General features: G+C 45.1%; 2 protein-coding genes across 3 annotated transcripts in view; one reads left to right on the top strand and one right to left on the bottom strand.

The window, feature by feature from the left end:
* The window catches only part of LOC139654002 (ras-specific guanine nucleotide-releasing factor RalGPS1-like), a 20,064-nt gene extending 19,201 nt beyond the window's left edge, over positions 1 to 863 (top strand). The window contains exon 9 of the mRNA XM_071531020.1: positions 787 to 863. Within this exon, the coding sequence (XP_071387121.1) occupies positions 787 to 863 (77 nt within the window). The remainder of the gene's footprint in view (positions 1 to 786) is intronic.
* A 2,099-nt stretch (positions 864 to 2,962) lies between these two features.
* angptl1a (angiopoietin-like 1a) lies at positions 2,963 to 10,948 on the bottom strand. 2 transcript variants are annotated; one of them, XM_071531019.1, is made up of 6 exons: positions 10,771 to 10,944; positions 10,041 to 10,606; positions 7,880 to 7,915; positions 5,768 to 5,971; positions 4,370 to 4,640; positions 2,963 to 4,213 (listed from the first exon to the last, which is right to left on the bottom strand). In XM_071531019.1, the coding sequence occupies exons 1-6, from the start codon at positions 10,934 to 10,936 to the stop codon at positions 4,026 to 4,028; spliced, it is 1,431 nt and encodes a 476-aa protein (XP_071387120.1). In that variant the 5' UTR covers positions 10,937 to 10,944; the 3' UTR covers positions 2,963 to 4,025. The 2 variants fall into 2 exon arrangements, with proteins under 2 accessions (XP_071387120.1, XP_071387119.1); XM_071531018.1 differs by lacking the exon at positions 7,880 to 7,915 and having other exon boundaries at positions 5,768 to 5,961; positions 9,983 to 10,606; positions 10,771 to 10,948.
* Between the last annotated feature and the right edge of the window lie 1,552 nt (positions 10,949 to 12,500).

Raw genomic sequence — 12,500 nt, 5'->3', positions numbered from 1 at the left:
TCTCATGGTTTTATTGTTGTACAGCTTGTTCTTGTTTTTACTCGAGATCCCTTTACAACTATCCTTTTGTCTTACCGTCCTGCTCAGATCACAGCTTCTGCTATGTAATTCAAACTTGAAGTCACTTAAACTGACAAGCAAGTATGTACAAACAAACACAAAGAGCTCCGGTGACCAGTGTGGCATTAAAGAAACACGTAGCCACCCATTTTTCCCCATCGTACTCTGTCATGGAAGCTTAGGAAACTGCAAAGACAAATGCAAAGCGAATGCTGTGAAATGGCACAAATTTGCCAGTTTGACTGCATGTCCTCATTGTGTGTGCGTGTGTTTGTGAGTGAGAGGGGGAGACTTTCCGTTCGGTAAGCGTGTTGGTGATGTGTGACTAGTTGGCTGTTCTTAAGGGTGGAGTCTGTGTGTGTGCCTGCTATTTTGTATCATTTGTGCGTGTGCGTGTGTGAGGAAGAAAGTGAGAGTGTGTGTATGTTTCCTTACAGTCTGTGAGCCTGTCAATGATGTGTGTGGATGTGTGATGTGTGACCAGCTGGCTATCCTCGCGGCTGGACCGAGCCAAGTTGGCACACTGGAGGGAAACTGCCACTCTCTTGTTCTCGGACATTCCCCTCCGTCATAAATCCACCGCGGGTCCCTCTGAGAGAAAGTGGGAATGATGAGCGGGAAGAATGAAAGACCGCCGCCACAATTCGTACGTGTTGGGTGTGATGGGTACATTTGGGTTGGGGTTAGTGTCTCCTGGTGTCTTTCTGTCTGCACTGTGTTTATCTCTCTGGTTACTAAACATAGTACCTGTTGAATCCGGTTCTGGGTGTAAATTGAAGTCTCAACCCACAGCAGAGGGCTAAAACTACCATGTGTGTTTTCCTATACGCTGAACACACCGTATGCAGGTCTAGTTCTATAATCTGGTTATCTTTTTGTGTATTTTGTGACTCCCTGCAGAGTTTCTGTGTCTTTGCTCCATTTGTATCTTTATGGTTGTGTATTCTGCGCGTGGAATGGAGATCGAATGACCAACTTCCTTCCTCGATGCTTATCTGTGGTGATAACAGGACTGGAGAGAAGGCCCTGTGTCTGCTGCATAGTCACCAGACATTGGTTTCCCACAGTGATACTTTTGTGCTGAACTGTGTGTGTGTGTGTGACTGTGTGAACTCTGACCTGCTATTAGGCTTGGCAGACACAGCCCCCTCTTGTCTGCTCTCACCACAGCGCCACCCTGTTAAATGCACAGATGAACTTGTTCCTGTTCGCCAGCCAATCACGGTGGGACAAAGAGCCCTCAGAACAGCAAGGTTCTACTGAGGAAAACACACACACACTTGGAACTCATTATCCTTTACGTCTAAGACATTATACATATCTGAATGGTACGCTATCAAGTAATGGCTCAATAATACTTACGATAGCCTTGATGTAATTTTACCACAGTTTGCTTAAGAGTCAGTGTTGGTGCTGTGGATGCTGTAATAGGCGTGTTTGGTGCCAGGTCTGTGTCAATGGAGAAAGAGACTACACAGGGCCAGAAGCAGGCACAGGGCCCCCGACTCCCATCTGCTCCAGCATGCTGGTGCTGCTGCTGTTGGTATAGCGCAAGCAGCTCTGTGGAGGAACCAGTGTAATGGAAAGCACCAGGGGCAAAGTGTCAGATCAGAGAAGCCAGCCAACCGACGCTCTCCATTTTTTATTTTTAAGGGTTTCGTTTCCCTACTGGTTTCCATGACCTACAGTACAGCAGCCTAAGGCCCGGCCCGGCTGGAGTCTCTCTGACTGCATGGATTTACTGTATTTTAGACGGGTGACATCAAGACTAGCTGCCAGGTTTGTTGGCTCAGTTCCCGTAGTTTCAGTGTACCTGTGTGTGTATGTAAGTTTAAATGTGTAGACTGAACGCGTACGTTAGCTTCTTCCTCCTGCGGTGTTTGCGTCACGCTGCTCTTCTCTGCGCTGACTTACAGCTCCTCAGAGGGAAAGGTTCAGAGGGGAACCATAATTTCAGGATATATATTTTAGGGAAGGAAAAACTCAAGCATTTTATGTGGAAGGAATGCTTCCCGCCCTCTTTCTTATCTGTCTATCACCTTTTTTCATCCTCGCCCGTCTCTCCTGTTCACCCATTTTATGTCTAAATTCTTTGATTGTTGCGTCATTTTATGTCCTCCTGTTATCTATTCTTATCCCTCGCTTGATATACTTCTGTCTGTATCTGGAGAACTGTCTCTTATCCTTTACAGATTTTTCTCGCACCTCTCTCTTCCTTTAACTTTCTTCCTTTCACAACAACAGAAATGTGTTATCCATTGTAGTCTCATTATGGTCACAATTCATTTTTTTTTTTTATCTGTTCACATTCTTTAATTATTAGATCGTCTTGGCAGTCCAGGGAGATTGCGTCAGTCCAGTATTTAGCACAGCAGTAGACCTATATCATCTGTCCATCCCTCCATCTCTCCATCCCTTTATCCCCTGGAGGAGCAGATATAAATCATCCCTTTCCCCGACCATCTTCCAAACCCTTGACAGCTCGTACTGCACTTTAATCAGAAGGCTAATGTCAAATCCTGCTGTTACACATCATAAATTCTATTTGGAGTAAAGGCACACCATATCCACTGCTGAGACCGGAGAAATATTTGAAGAGTTTCATTTCAAAACACTGTATATTCGTCTTTGGAAAAAAACTTATGCCTCATATTCATTGCTCCATATTTAAAGAGATGATTGCATGATTGTTTTGTATACAAATAAAGGTCTTAGATGGCTGATAATGTCAGTAATATTTAAAGTTTTACATTCATGCCAGTAATCATTTTGTAAGAGCAGTTTTTTAAACAGTGGATTTTGCAATGAAACTCTTCATTAAGACATGTTGAATTGGAACAATGAAGCTCAGTGAAGAGAGAGACTTTAGTGTTTACAAAATGATTTAATTCAACTTGGAAGGAAACTGTATGGCAATGCATGTCTCAGGTACTCCATCCTCCTGTCAACTAGACATGCGTTCACTCTGGATTGTTTTTGTGTTGATTATTTTGTGTGTGTGTGTATATGTGTGTGTGTTTCTGTTCATGAGTGTGTATTGTATCTGTAAATGGGATTTAAAAAAAAAAAAATGTATAACAGGGCTAAATAGATTATGGCCGTGACTATACTTAACATAAATACATTGATAAATAACAGAAGGATGGCAGAGAGACAACAATGGCAACATTCGGCCTGAGTAGAATCATACCTCTTAAATTAACTTTCACAAATAAAGCCAAAGATATTTACATACCAAAGCCAGCTCAGCCGAACACACATTGGACAAGCACATTGTTGCGTGAGTCCATTTTCTCTTAGGGGTTTGTGGCCCCAAATGACCAGCCAAAACCCAGAAACAAGTAGTATGTACAGTACAAGACAGTAAGTGTAGCAAGGCCTTTCTTTTAACCGTTTGATTGTCAAATATTCTTCTAACTGGCAACACACAACTTCAAATTCTATTCATTTTCTCATGCTAGTAAGATTAGACATCCAAAGACTCTTGGTCAGGGCATCACCACTTCCAATGAGTCTCCGCCATTAGCTGCTCAGAAGAAATCATGTCCTTAATAAATGACCGTTTCCCTTTATTACATATTGAGTTTCAACAATAGTGAGTAGAATAGGACACTTGAGAATAATACTGAATGGTCCCAGGGAGCTAGATGGGCTATTACTGTCCAGTCTGAGAGGTGGAGAAGAGCAGTGAGTGAGGGAGGGCAACGGCATCAATCTTTCATCTCAGCATTAGAGTCAACTTGGGAGCTGGCCACTGCACAGGCTGCTGGAGTCATTACTGTCTGGCCACGGACATACGGCACCGTCTCTTCCTCCTCCGTCTCTCACCTGGCACAGATAAAGTTTGGCAGGGATTCTTTGCTTCTGCCTTAACATTATTTATTCATGGTTTGGGTAAAGATGAGGGGGGAAACTGAAATGGGGGAAGGTCAAAGGTCATTTGAGCGGAGCCGCGGTCCCAGATTTCAGTCGATCGGCCGGATCATCATGCGGGCGGACTTGAGGGAGTAGAAACCTCCTCCGTACTCCGCCCAGAAGATGCCGTCCTGGAATTTGCTGCGGTAGACACCCCCGCTGTACCACACCCCGTTCAGATTGGTCTGGCCACAGGCGTTGTACCACCACCCGCCCTTATGGAAGTGGGCGCAGTTACCTGGAGGAGAGGGGAACATGGAGACATCAGGAAATAAAAGATCAGCGCAATGGACAGACTAAGCTGTGGCTCACATTTCCTGCTCTGTTATTACTCAGTAATACTGACATATGAATCCTAAAAGCAGTTTGAATTTACACTGGTATATCCCCCTACCAGAGAAGGCGTCCTTGTCGCGGTCCAGCGTGGTGAACTGTTTGCCGTTGTGGCTGCTGAGGGAGTCCCCGGCGTTGCCTTGGTAGGTGCCGAGCCTCAGGCGGTAGCCCTCGCTCTCCGGCTCCAGGTGGAAGCTGCTGTACTCGGCGTACACCTTCTTCCCTGTCCAGTCCTCCAGCTCTATCATCAGCTTGTAGTCGCCCTGTTTCCCCAGGTTGTAGATGTTGTCCAACCCCAGCCAGTGTTCACTGTCTATGTTTCCAAAGCCTTTCTGTAGGGGGGCAGGACCACAGCATATGTGTTATTCAGTATTTCAGTTGTGGTCTACCTTAATGGCAAAACCTATATTAAACCCATTCTGTGATGCGTACCAACAAAATGGAGTCTTAATTTGAGTTTGATTAGTCTACAGTGTGAGATCAGCTAATTGGTGAAGCGAATGGATGTCTCTTTTCTGTCATCAGGGCAGGCAAAGTCACATCCAAAGGACACAAACAGAGGCAGAGCAGAGTGAGGATAATAGGATTTCTTGGCAGAGTACTGAGTCCAAGTGAGCCTGGTGCTCGCAATCAAACAAAATGGAATTTAATCTGTTCCCCATTGGGGCAATAATGTGTTAAGGTTCTGCTCTTTGGTTTCTCAGTCAAGGTGAATTAGTTGGTGGCAGGCCAGGGGGAGTGGTGGGATGGAGAGTTGAATGGAGCAAAGGTCTCAAACGCATTTCTTTCCCTGTTCCCTACAGCATGCAAATTTTCAGAGCCTTTGATTCTACTCTTTTTTTTCTATGTATCATTTTAAGACAGGGGAAATCTCCTCTCTCCCCAGTTATTATAGCAACTACAGAGAGACCAATCATTTCTGTCAGGCTGTGTATCAGTGTCACCCTTTGCTCTGGGTGCTATAAAAACAGCTGCGTTCCTTCATCTTTCTGTCCGGCTGGCTCTGTCAGATCCTGGATCACATCTCACCAGCAATGGCTAAAGGAAAGGAAGGAGGGATCGCTTCAACAGCGAGGGGGGAAGAAGCTGCGTTTCCTTCTCGGCCCACCGGGGCTCTCTGATTACATGCGTATGTATGTAGGTCGCTGGCTGCAGTTCCAGAGCAATTTTGGTGTGAGAAGGTCCATGGCTTTTTACAATGATGGAGCAAATGCTTGGTTAGCAGCCTCAAATGAGCTGGCGATGCTAGGTCTCTTATGTAAGAGAAGATTGGGAGAGCTGTGGTTATGGTTTTCTCTTGTGTTTAAGAGGTTTCGACTGGTATGGTACTGCTAGTGTGAGAAGTGGTGATATTTTCTCATGAAGAACATGATTTTTTTGTTAAGCGGTCTCATCAAACTCTGCTGTATACCATTTATTAGTTCTCTCCTTTTTGAGTGAATGAGTTCCCTGACCCTACCTTGTAGTTCTCCCAGTTTCTGAAGAAGTTAACTGAGCCGTCTCTCCTCCTTTGCAACACGGTCCATCCTCCATTGTCCAGGCCATGTTCACACCAGGCTTGGATCAGCCGTTCACTACCATCTGTCTTAAGCAGGTACATCCCGCTGGTGCTGTGGCCTGCCTGCCGCACCTGGTAGCAGTCCCTGAAGGGACCTGGAGGGGGTAAGAATGGGTGAAGGAAAAGAGGAAGAGAGAGAATGGGTGGATCAGAGATTTAGTTGATTTTAGGTTCTGAGTTAAAATGTTAGATATCTGCTCATTTAAGTGCACACTTTAGACTGATATGGACCCACTGGAGACCCCCAGTGCAATATTATCACAATACATAGTCCACAATACAGTGTGGAAATGTGGAGTATTGTGATTTAGTACTCAATATTGCAATTTATCACTTCATTTAAAAGTAAAAACCATCAATTACTAGAACTAAAACACTATAGAGGCACTATAGACTTTCTAGCATTTTTTCCAATGACCTTTTTTCCATAATTTATTTAAATCTCTAATGTGAAAGAAAATATCCCAATACTCATTGTTATTGTTAGTGTCATTGTATCAATACAGTACTTTGGAGGAAAGTTTTACTATATGCTGTATCAATATTTCCATCCCTAGTTATGTGACTTTATCCAGGAAAAACTTTATCCAGGATATTTTTACTCTTTGGTTCCTAGGCAGCACCAACTGCCTGAATCGCACACTGTTTAAGCCCCTTGAACTTTTAGTGTGATGTAAGCCCTGCAGTAATAGCCCTACCATACTATACTGAGCCTTGAACTGAACAAGATGTCTTCTCTTTTATTGCTTATGCGAAAGCCATCATCATCATTCTAGGAACAGCGGACAAGAGAAAAAGAAAGTGGGGAAGAAAAGTCTGCCTAGACCCCTTGGTGGGAATCAGAGAAACATTGAAACATTTCTCTTTTCGCTCAGACCATCGGAAAATCCTGCAGTCTGTACATGCATATAAGTTACACAAACACAAACACACACTTAAATTCATGTTATGTGAATATTGACATACATTTTGTCTGTAAATGAAGCCCCGTGGTAGCACTGCTCCCAAGGCTGGAGCAGCTGAACCTAAACCCGCCATATTTCCCCTTCTCTCCCCTGTGTGAATGATGTGTATTAAACCAGTATGAAGACAGGCATTGTGTGGGGGCCTCCGGGGCCTAAAGGCCCAGGGAAGATGGTTTTCTCAGCTGGGTGTGGGAGCACACAGGCACCTACTGTAATGCCCCCATACAGATACTTAAAACCACCCTAGCACAAGCTTGTATTTGTCTAGTAATGATATGTCTTCATCAGACCTGCCTGCCTTGAGAGGGGTTTCTCTACCCCTTTCCCCCTTTCTCTCTCTTTCTATCTTTCACTTTCTGTCAGTCTGTTTATACAGAGTGGTAAGAGATTGAGGTTAAAAATAAATGGAGACATCTAAGCATTAGTGGTTTAAATAAGGCTCAACTAGACCAAACTGTGGTCTGGTAGTGTGTATTTACAGTAGGTGAACCTACATGGTAGAGAGCCTTTTAGTGGTCAATGGTGCTTTGGTGCTGGATCTGAAGTTTTACTTGTTTCCCTTTCAGATTTGGATGGATACAGTAGGTTGAAGAGGGTATAGAGTGGGGCAGCTCTAACTATTCATTGAGTATTCCACTATTGAAATGGAAAAGGAAAGGGAATTAGCAGAGTGAATCAAGTAGATGTATATTATACAGGCAAGATACCATCCTTATCACTATGAACTTTAGGAAATTGGGTTAGTACATTTTGTTTGTTTTATGAAGACAAGAGCTAGAGATGTTGCCTGGCCCGCACTCTGCTTCTCCTGATAGATAAATGATGACGGGTCATGTTGTACTGGCCCATGCTGCAAAAAGGATCCATCCCTGTCTCTCTGTTATTTTTCTTGGTTCTAGATGATCCGGGGGTGTCCAGATTGAGAGTATTAGCAACTTTGCTTTGGCCGTAGACCAAAACTTTCACAGCCTTGCATTCTCTATGATTTAGATGTTTAGAGACCGGTCATGATCTGAAGTGAGTGCCAGGGATGAACAGGCACAGATGGATTTGTAGAGAAGGGAAGGGAAGAGAAGAGAGGGAGCTGTGCAGGTCAGATCGGGAGAATAACTGGGCTTCGCTGGAGTAGAAGTATCAGAGAATTAGGAAATAGATTCTGGCAGTATCTGTGACCTGAAAAGCAGCTGCATCATGATGCTGAATATTCCCTCTACAGTATGGATGAAGCCAATTAAATTGGAAGTGTATTGGACTGGAGCTCTCAGTTATAATGAGCTGCTGTGAGTAACTAACATAACACTAAAATTACAGCCCAACTAGGACTAGGAGAGGCAGGGAGATAATTATTATACACAGCTAGAAATATCCATGAGTACGCTCAGTCTGTTTTGCCCTCTACAAGGGGAGCCCTAGTTGTTTTTACCTCCCCCCAACTACTCCTCCACCTCGTTTTCTTCCATCTCTCCGTGTCCCCTCAGGTCATTTTTTTCCATGGAGGCATTTTAAGTGTGGCCCCTTCGCTTTTCAACTCGTTCAGCTCGCGATAGGCCTGGCATTATGAGTGCAGGAAGTGGGCTGTGTAGCCTGAAGGAGCTGCAAGCTCTGTGGTCTGAGGAGAGCAGTGTTTCACCCATATTCCACTCTGGAGGGTCCTCCAGCTGGGCACAGGGCCAGGATCGGCTCCCGGTCTGCCTCTCAACCACACATTGAACTAAATTCATCACACTTCACAAGCTGCCTTTGTATGGGCAGCAATACTATTGTTAAAACCTTGTAGAAATATTACACTACTATATAGGCCTGTTAATTTAATTAATTTGTAATAACATTGAAATCTCAACTCTTTCATAATGTTGTTAGAATGATAATTATAGTGTAGACTAAAAAAATATTGCTGATGTTACTGTAGAGACGGGGAGTAAGTTGATGTCAAATCCCCCAAATTATGATTTAAGAACCCACTTTCATCATTTCATTTCAGCATTTGCTATTTTTTCCCTAATGGCAAGTAGCAAGATGGTAATGACAGCTTTAACCAGAGATTTCAGTGTCTGATTAAATCAGACACTCTGAAAGTGTTCTCCGCCTAAATGCTCTATACAAGCCCCAACCAACACAGTGAAACACAGACATATGCATGTCGCCATTACCCTAACTGACTGACTGCTCAGTCGGTATTGAAAGAGGCCCTCTTTTATTCCCTTTTCCTGTGAGGGATGTTATGAATGATTTCATCCACTCAGCCATCTGGTTGTATAACCCCTGTCAGCATTCCCTGGATGGACTAATCGCCAGTCATAATATAACAGTCCTGCCCAATTTTTTCAAGAGTCATTTCCAAGTGGCGTTATAACCTTGCAAATTGGTTTCATACTGGAAATTATCTCGCTCAGATGTCAGAATTTGTTGTTTTTCTGCGATCTTTGTCAGCAGTACAGAAGAGCGTCACCGAGCTTAGAAGGGCTTATCAGTGATCTGCTGTTTCTGTCTGGGTGTAATCCACAGTTGGCCTGGTCCACCAGTGCGTTTTGTTTGACTGTACTTGTTCACACGTTCATATGCACCTCGTCTTTTCCCCTAAGTGGACACTTTTCCTTGAACACATACACATGTGCACTCACATACCTGGACTTACCATCCAGGTTTCTTAAACTGTTTTCAGTGAGGTGAGAGAGCATGTCTGGTCTTTGGGATGCAGGTAAACCTGACTTAAGCCCTGCAATATAGATATATACTGTATATTCCTGTTCTCAGAAGTCTTTTTATTGCTGTCCATACACCAAAAGAGGCCTAAACTGTGTCCACATCCCACCAACTCAGATACGCTCAGTGCAGCCAATACAGCTGGCCAAGAGGGAATCATAGGAATGTATGATTTCACTGCCTCTCTAGCATGCCAAGGATGAGCCAACTGGGCCGCAGCAATACCAGGCATTATGAGAAATTAAATTTTCAGTTGCAGTCCTCAAGCAATTTTACAGACAATTGCCTGTGAAAATGTAATTTTGGCCTTATTGTGATTCACCAATTATGGCTGTGCTCCCACCTCCTAAACTATTAGCGATGGGTCCTTATTATATTGCTAATATATTATAATGTTTATCTAGTTAGCGTTTGGTTATCCCCCGGTTTCTCTGTTGTTGGTACATACCATCTGAGGTGAGCGTTCCCTGCGGTGGTGGTGGCGGGTTGAGTCCAAATGGGCTTGCGGTAGGGGCGTCCATGCGTGACCCCCGAGGGAAGGCCCGGTTGGTGTGGTCCCTCTGTATCTCATTGGTGAAGCGATTGTTAACCGGTATACTCTGCGGCACTACCTGCACCAGTGGAGGCACCGCGGGCAGCTCACTGCGTCCCAGGGTCCTCAGACACTGCTCCTCCAGGGCAGTGATGAGAATGGACTGGTTGTTGACCACCCCGGCCATGGTGGCAAAGCGCGCCTCCAGCTCCTTGTACCTGGAGGCCAGACGCAGCATCTCCGAGGTCACGTTGAGGACGCGGTTCTCCAGCTGGGCCAGCTCCAGGGAGTTGTCCCTTTTCCTGATGATCTCGTGCAGCAGCTGCATGTAGAGCTGGGTCACCCTGGAGTTCATGTTCCTGCTCTCCTTCCGCAGCAGCTTCATCTCGTTCACCAGGTTACCGTCCACGTCCACCACCAGCTGCAGCGTCTCAATCTCACGTCGCTGCTTGCTGAGCACCTCCCGCACGTCTGCAATGTCCATGCGAGTCACTCTGTCCTTTTCTGGCTCGGGGCCTGTGGCGCTGGCACAGATTGGACCTGATAACAGAAATTAATTATTTACAAAGTGACTCATGAAAAGAAGAATCTATTTTGTGCTTTGGAAGAGCAAGGCATAAAGACTAGTTATCCATGAGAGATAAAGACAACCATATGACATAGAACTGAAAGTGTATTATAAAAAAATGTTGTCCATTGATCACCTGTGATCTTCTGCTCAGGCACCAAGAAGGTGTAGGAACACTTTTCCAGGGGAGCTCTTTTGGTCCTGTGGAGCGAATGCTCTTTGGTCCTCTGGGCCTCCCTGGAGCTCCTGCAGTAGCTTTGCCCCCAGAGAGAGAGGCAGAGCAGGGCACACAGGCTCCACATCAGCCCCTGCATTACTGTTGCCTGGCTGACTGGCTGGCTTTATGGATGGATGGATGGCTGCTGGCGTTTCCTCTGAGACCCTCCAGACCCCCCTGCAAGCAAACAAGACCCTGGAGTTAACACTCAGAAACAACTACCAACTATCATCAACTACCTTTGTTACCATTTGTTTCCAAATGGTAACAAAGGGAATGTAAACAGCAGAGGTGCCAGACGAGTTTATTGTATGTTTTTCCAGAACAGAGGAAATTGTTTAATATAATCTACCATGAGATTTTGATGTAAATGGATTTCTGACACTTTTTCAAATACACACAGGCAATGAGTAATTGTTTAGAATGTGCTTGCCCAGTGTGCGGTAGATGGGCTGTCAGATCACCGTTTCACATAGTGGTTTGTGTGCGTGTGGAGAGTGAAAGAGAAAACATTTTCTGTCCAGCCAGCAGGACGAGGTCTGCTTTCTGTCTCAGTTAATTCCCCAGCTGACACCCCATTGCTCTGAGGTCCAGTGGGTTTCCCTCCTACAAACAGTTTTATACATGGCGGCTGGCTGTCCTTTATCTTTGGTACTAGCCTTTTCTCTAGCTTAATTCATCTCTACTCTCAGAACGAGATTATCCTTTTCTTTAGCAGTCCCCCATGCTCTTGCACTATGTACTGCAAGAGAGTTGTTCTGTTTGATTAAAGACCTCCCTCCCTGCTCCAAGGTCTGACCTCACTAACCTGTACATCAGTGTTGCCCAGCAGCACAATGCCCCCCTCAACCCTAATGCGTGTGCAGCTTCCTGTGGGACAGGTTTAGTAAGCACACTGCCCGCTGCACCGCATGGCTCCAGACATCCACATAAACAGAGATATTCAGTAGAAGATTTGTATGTATTTGTATTGCGCTTTTGAAATGTTTTACAAACACACAGACGCGCAGGGACTACAGGGGCGCTAGATAAAGGCAAGAAAACAGAATATGTCATTTTACCATGCAAGGACTTTGCTCCCTTGTCTCTGCTGATTCCAGGCCTGCTTCTCATCAATGCACATACACACACATACACATACACACAAACACACTGCTCCATTTAACACCCTGGCCTGGGCCTTGTGCGAGGCCAAGACTGTGTCTAGCCCTCCTAATCCACCCCATCACTCCTCACACTCAGTCTTTACTCAGTGCCACATCATTAAGCCATACCTCCACCCTGAAACTCGGGGCCCCGTGTGTCTCCCACATGACGCCATTGTGGTTCCTCAGGAATTTTGGCAATTCTGTCACTTGGAACAATGTCGAGAGGGGACAGCATTTCAGCTAGTATTACACATCTCTTATGTGTGTGCGCGCACTTGCTGGTATGTGTAAGTGTGTGTGTGTGTGTCCATCTGTATGATTGAATAGCTGTGCGCATGGCTATCCAGAGACGTTATTCATTTCCATGGCCATATGCATGTGTGTTTTTCCAACAGCAGACGTCTCTGACAGCGTAACCAGGTACTGTATCCTTGCTGACCTGAGTGAGAGCTGCTAATGACTTTAGCAGCAGCAGCATCAGCAGTGGCAGCAGTGCCTGAG

This window comes from Centroberyx affinis, unplaced genomic scaffold, assembly GCF_046629955.1.
Source record: "Centroberyx affinis isolate AG114_WGS23_722 - 3 ecotype Tasmania unplaced genomic scaffold, CSIRO-AGI_Caff_v1 ptg002020l_1, whole genome shotgun sequence".
Lineage (NCBI taxonomy): Eukaryota > Metazoa > Chordata > Actinopteri > Beryciformes > Berycidae > Centroberyx > Centroberyx affinis.
Note: the sequence above shows the minus strand (reverse complement) of the source record. Positions and strands in the feature narration are given on the sequence as shown.

Coding starts and splice junctions, on each gene's coding strand:
- angptl1a (XM_071531018.1), bottom strand. CDS start 10,948: ATGCAGGGGCTGATGTGGAGCCTGTGTGCCCTGCTCTGCCTCTCTCTC. Junction 4,641..5,767: donor GAAACTGGGAGAACTACAAG/GTAGGGTCAGGG, acceptor GCCCCCCTACAG/AAAGGCTTTGGAAACATAGA. Junction 4,214..4,369: donor CGACAAGGACGCCTTCTCTG/GTAGGGGGATAT, acceptor CCTCTCCTCCAG/GTAACTGCGCCCACTTCCAT.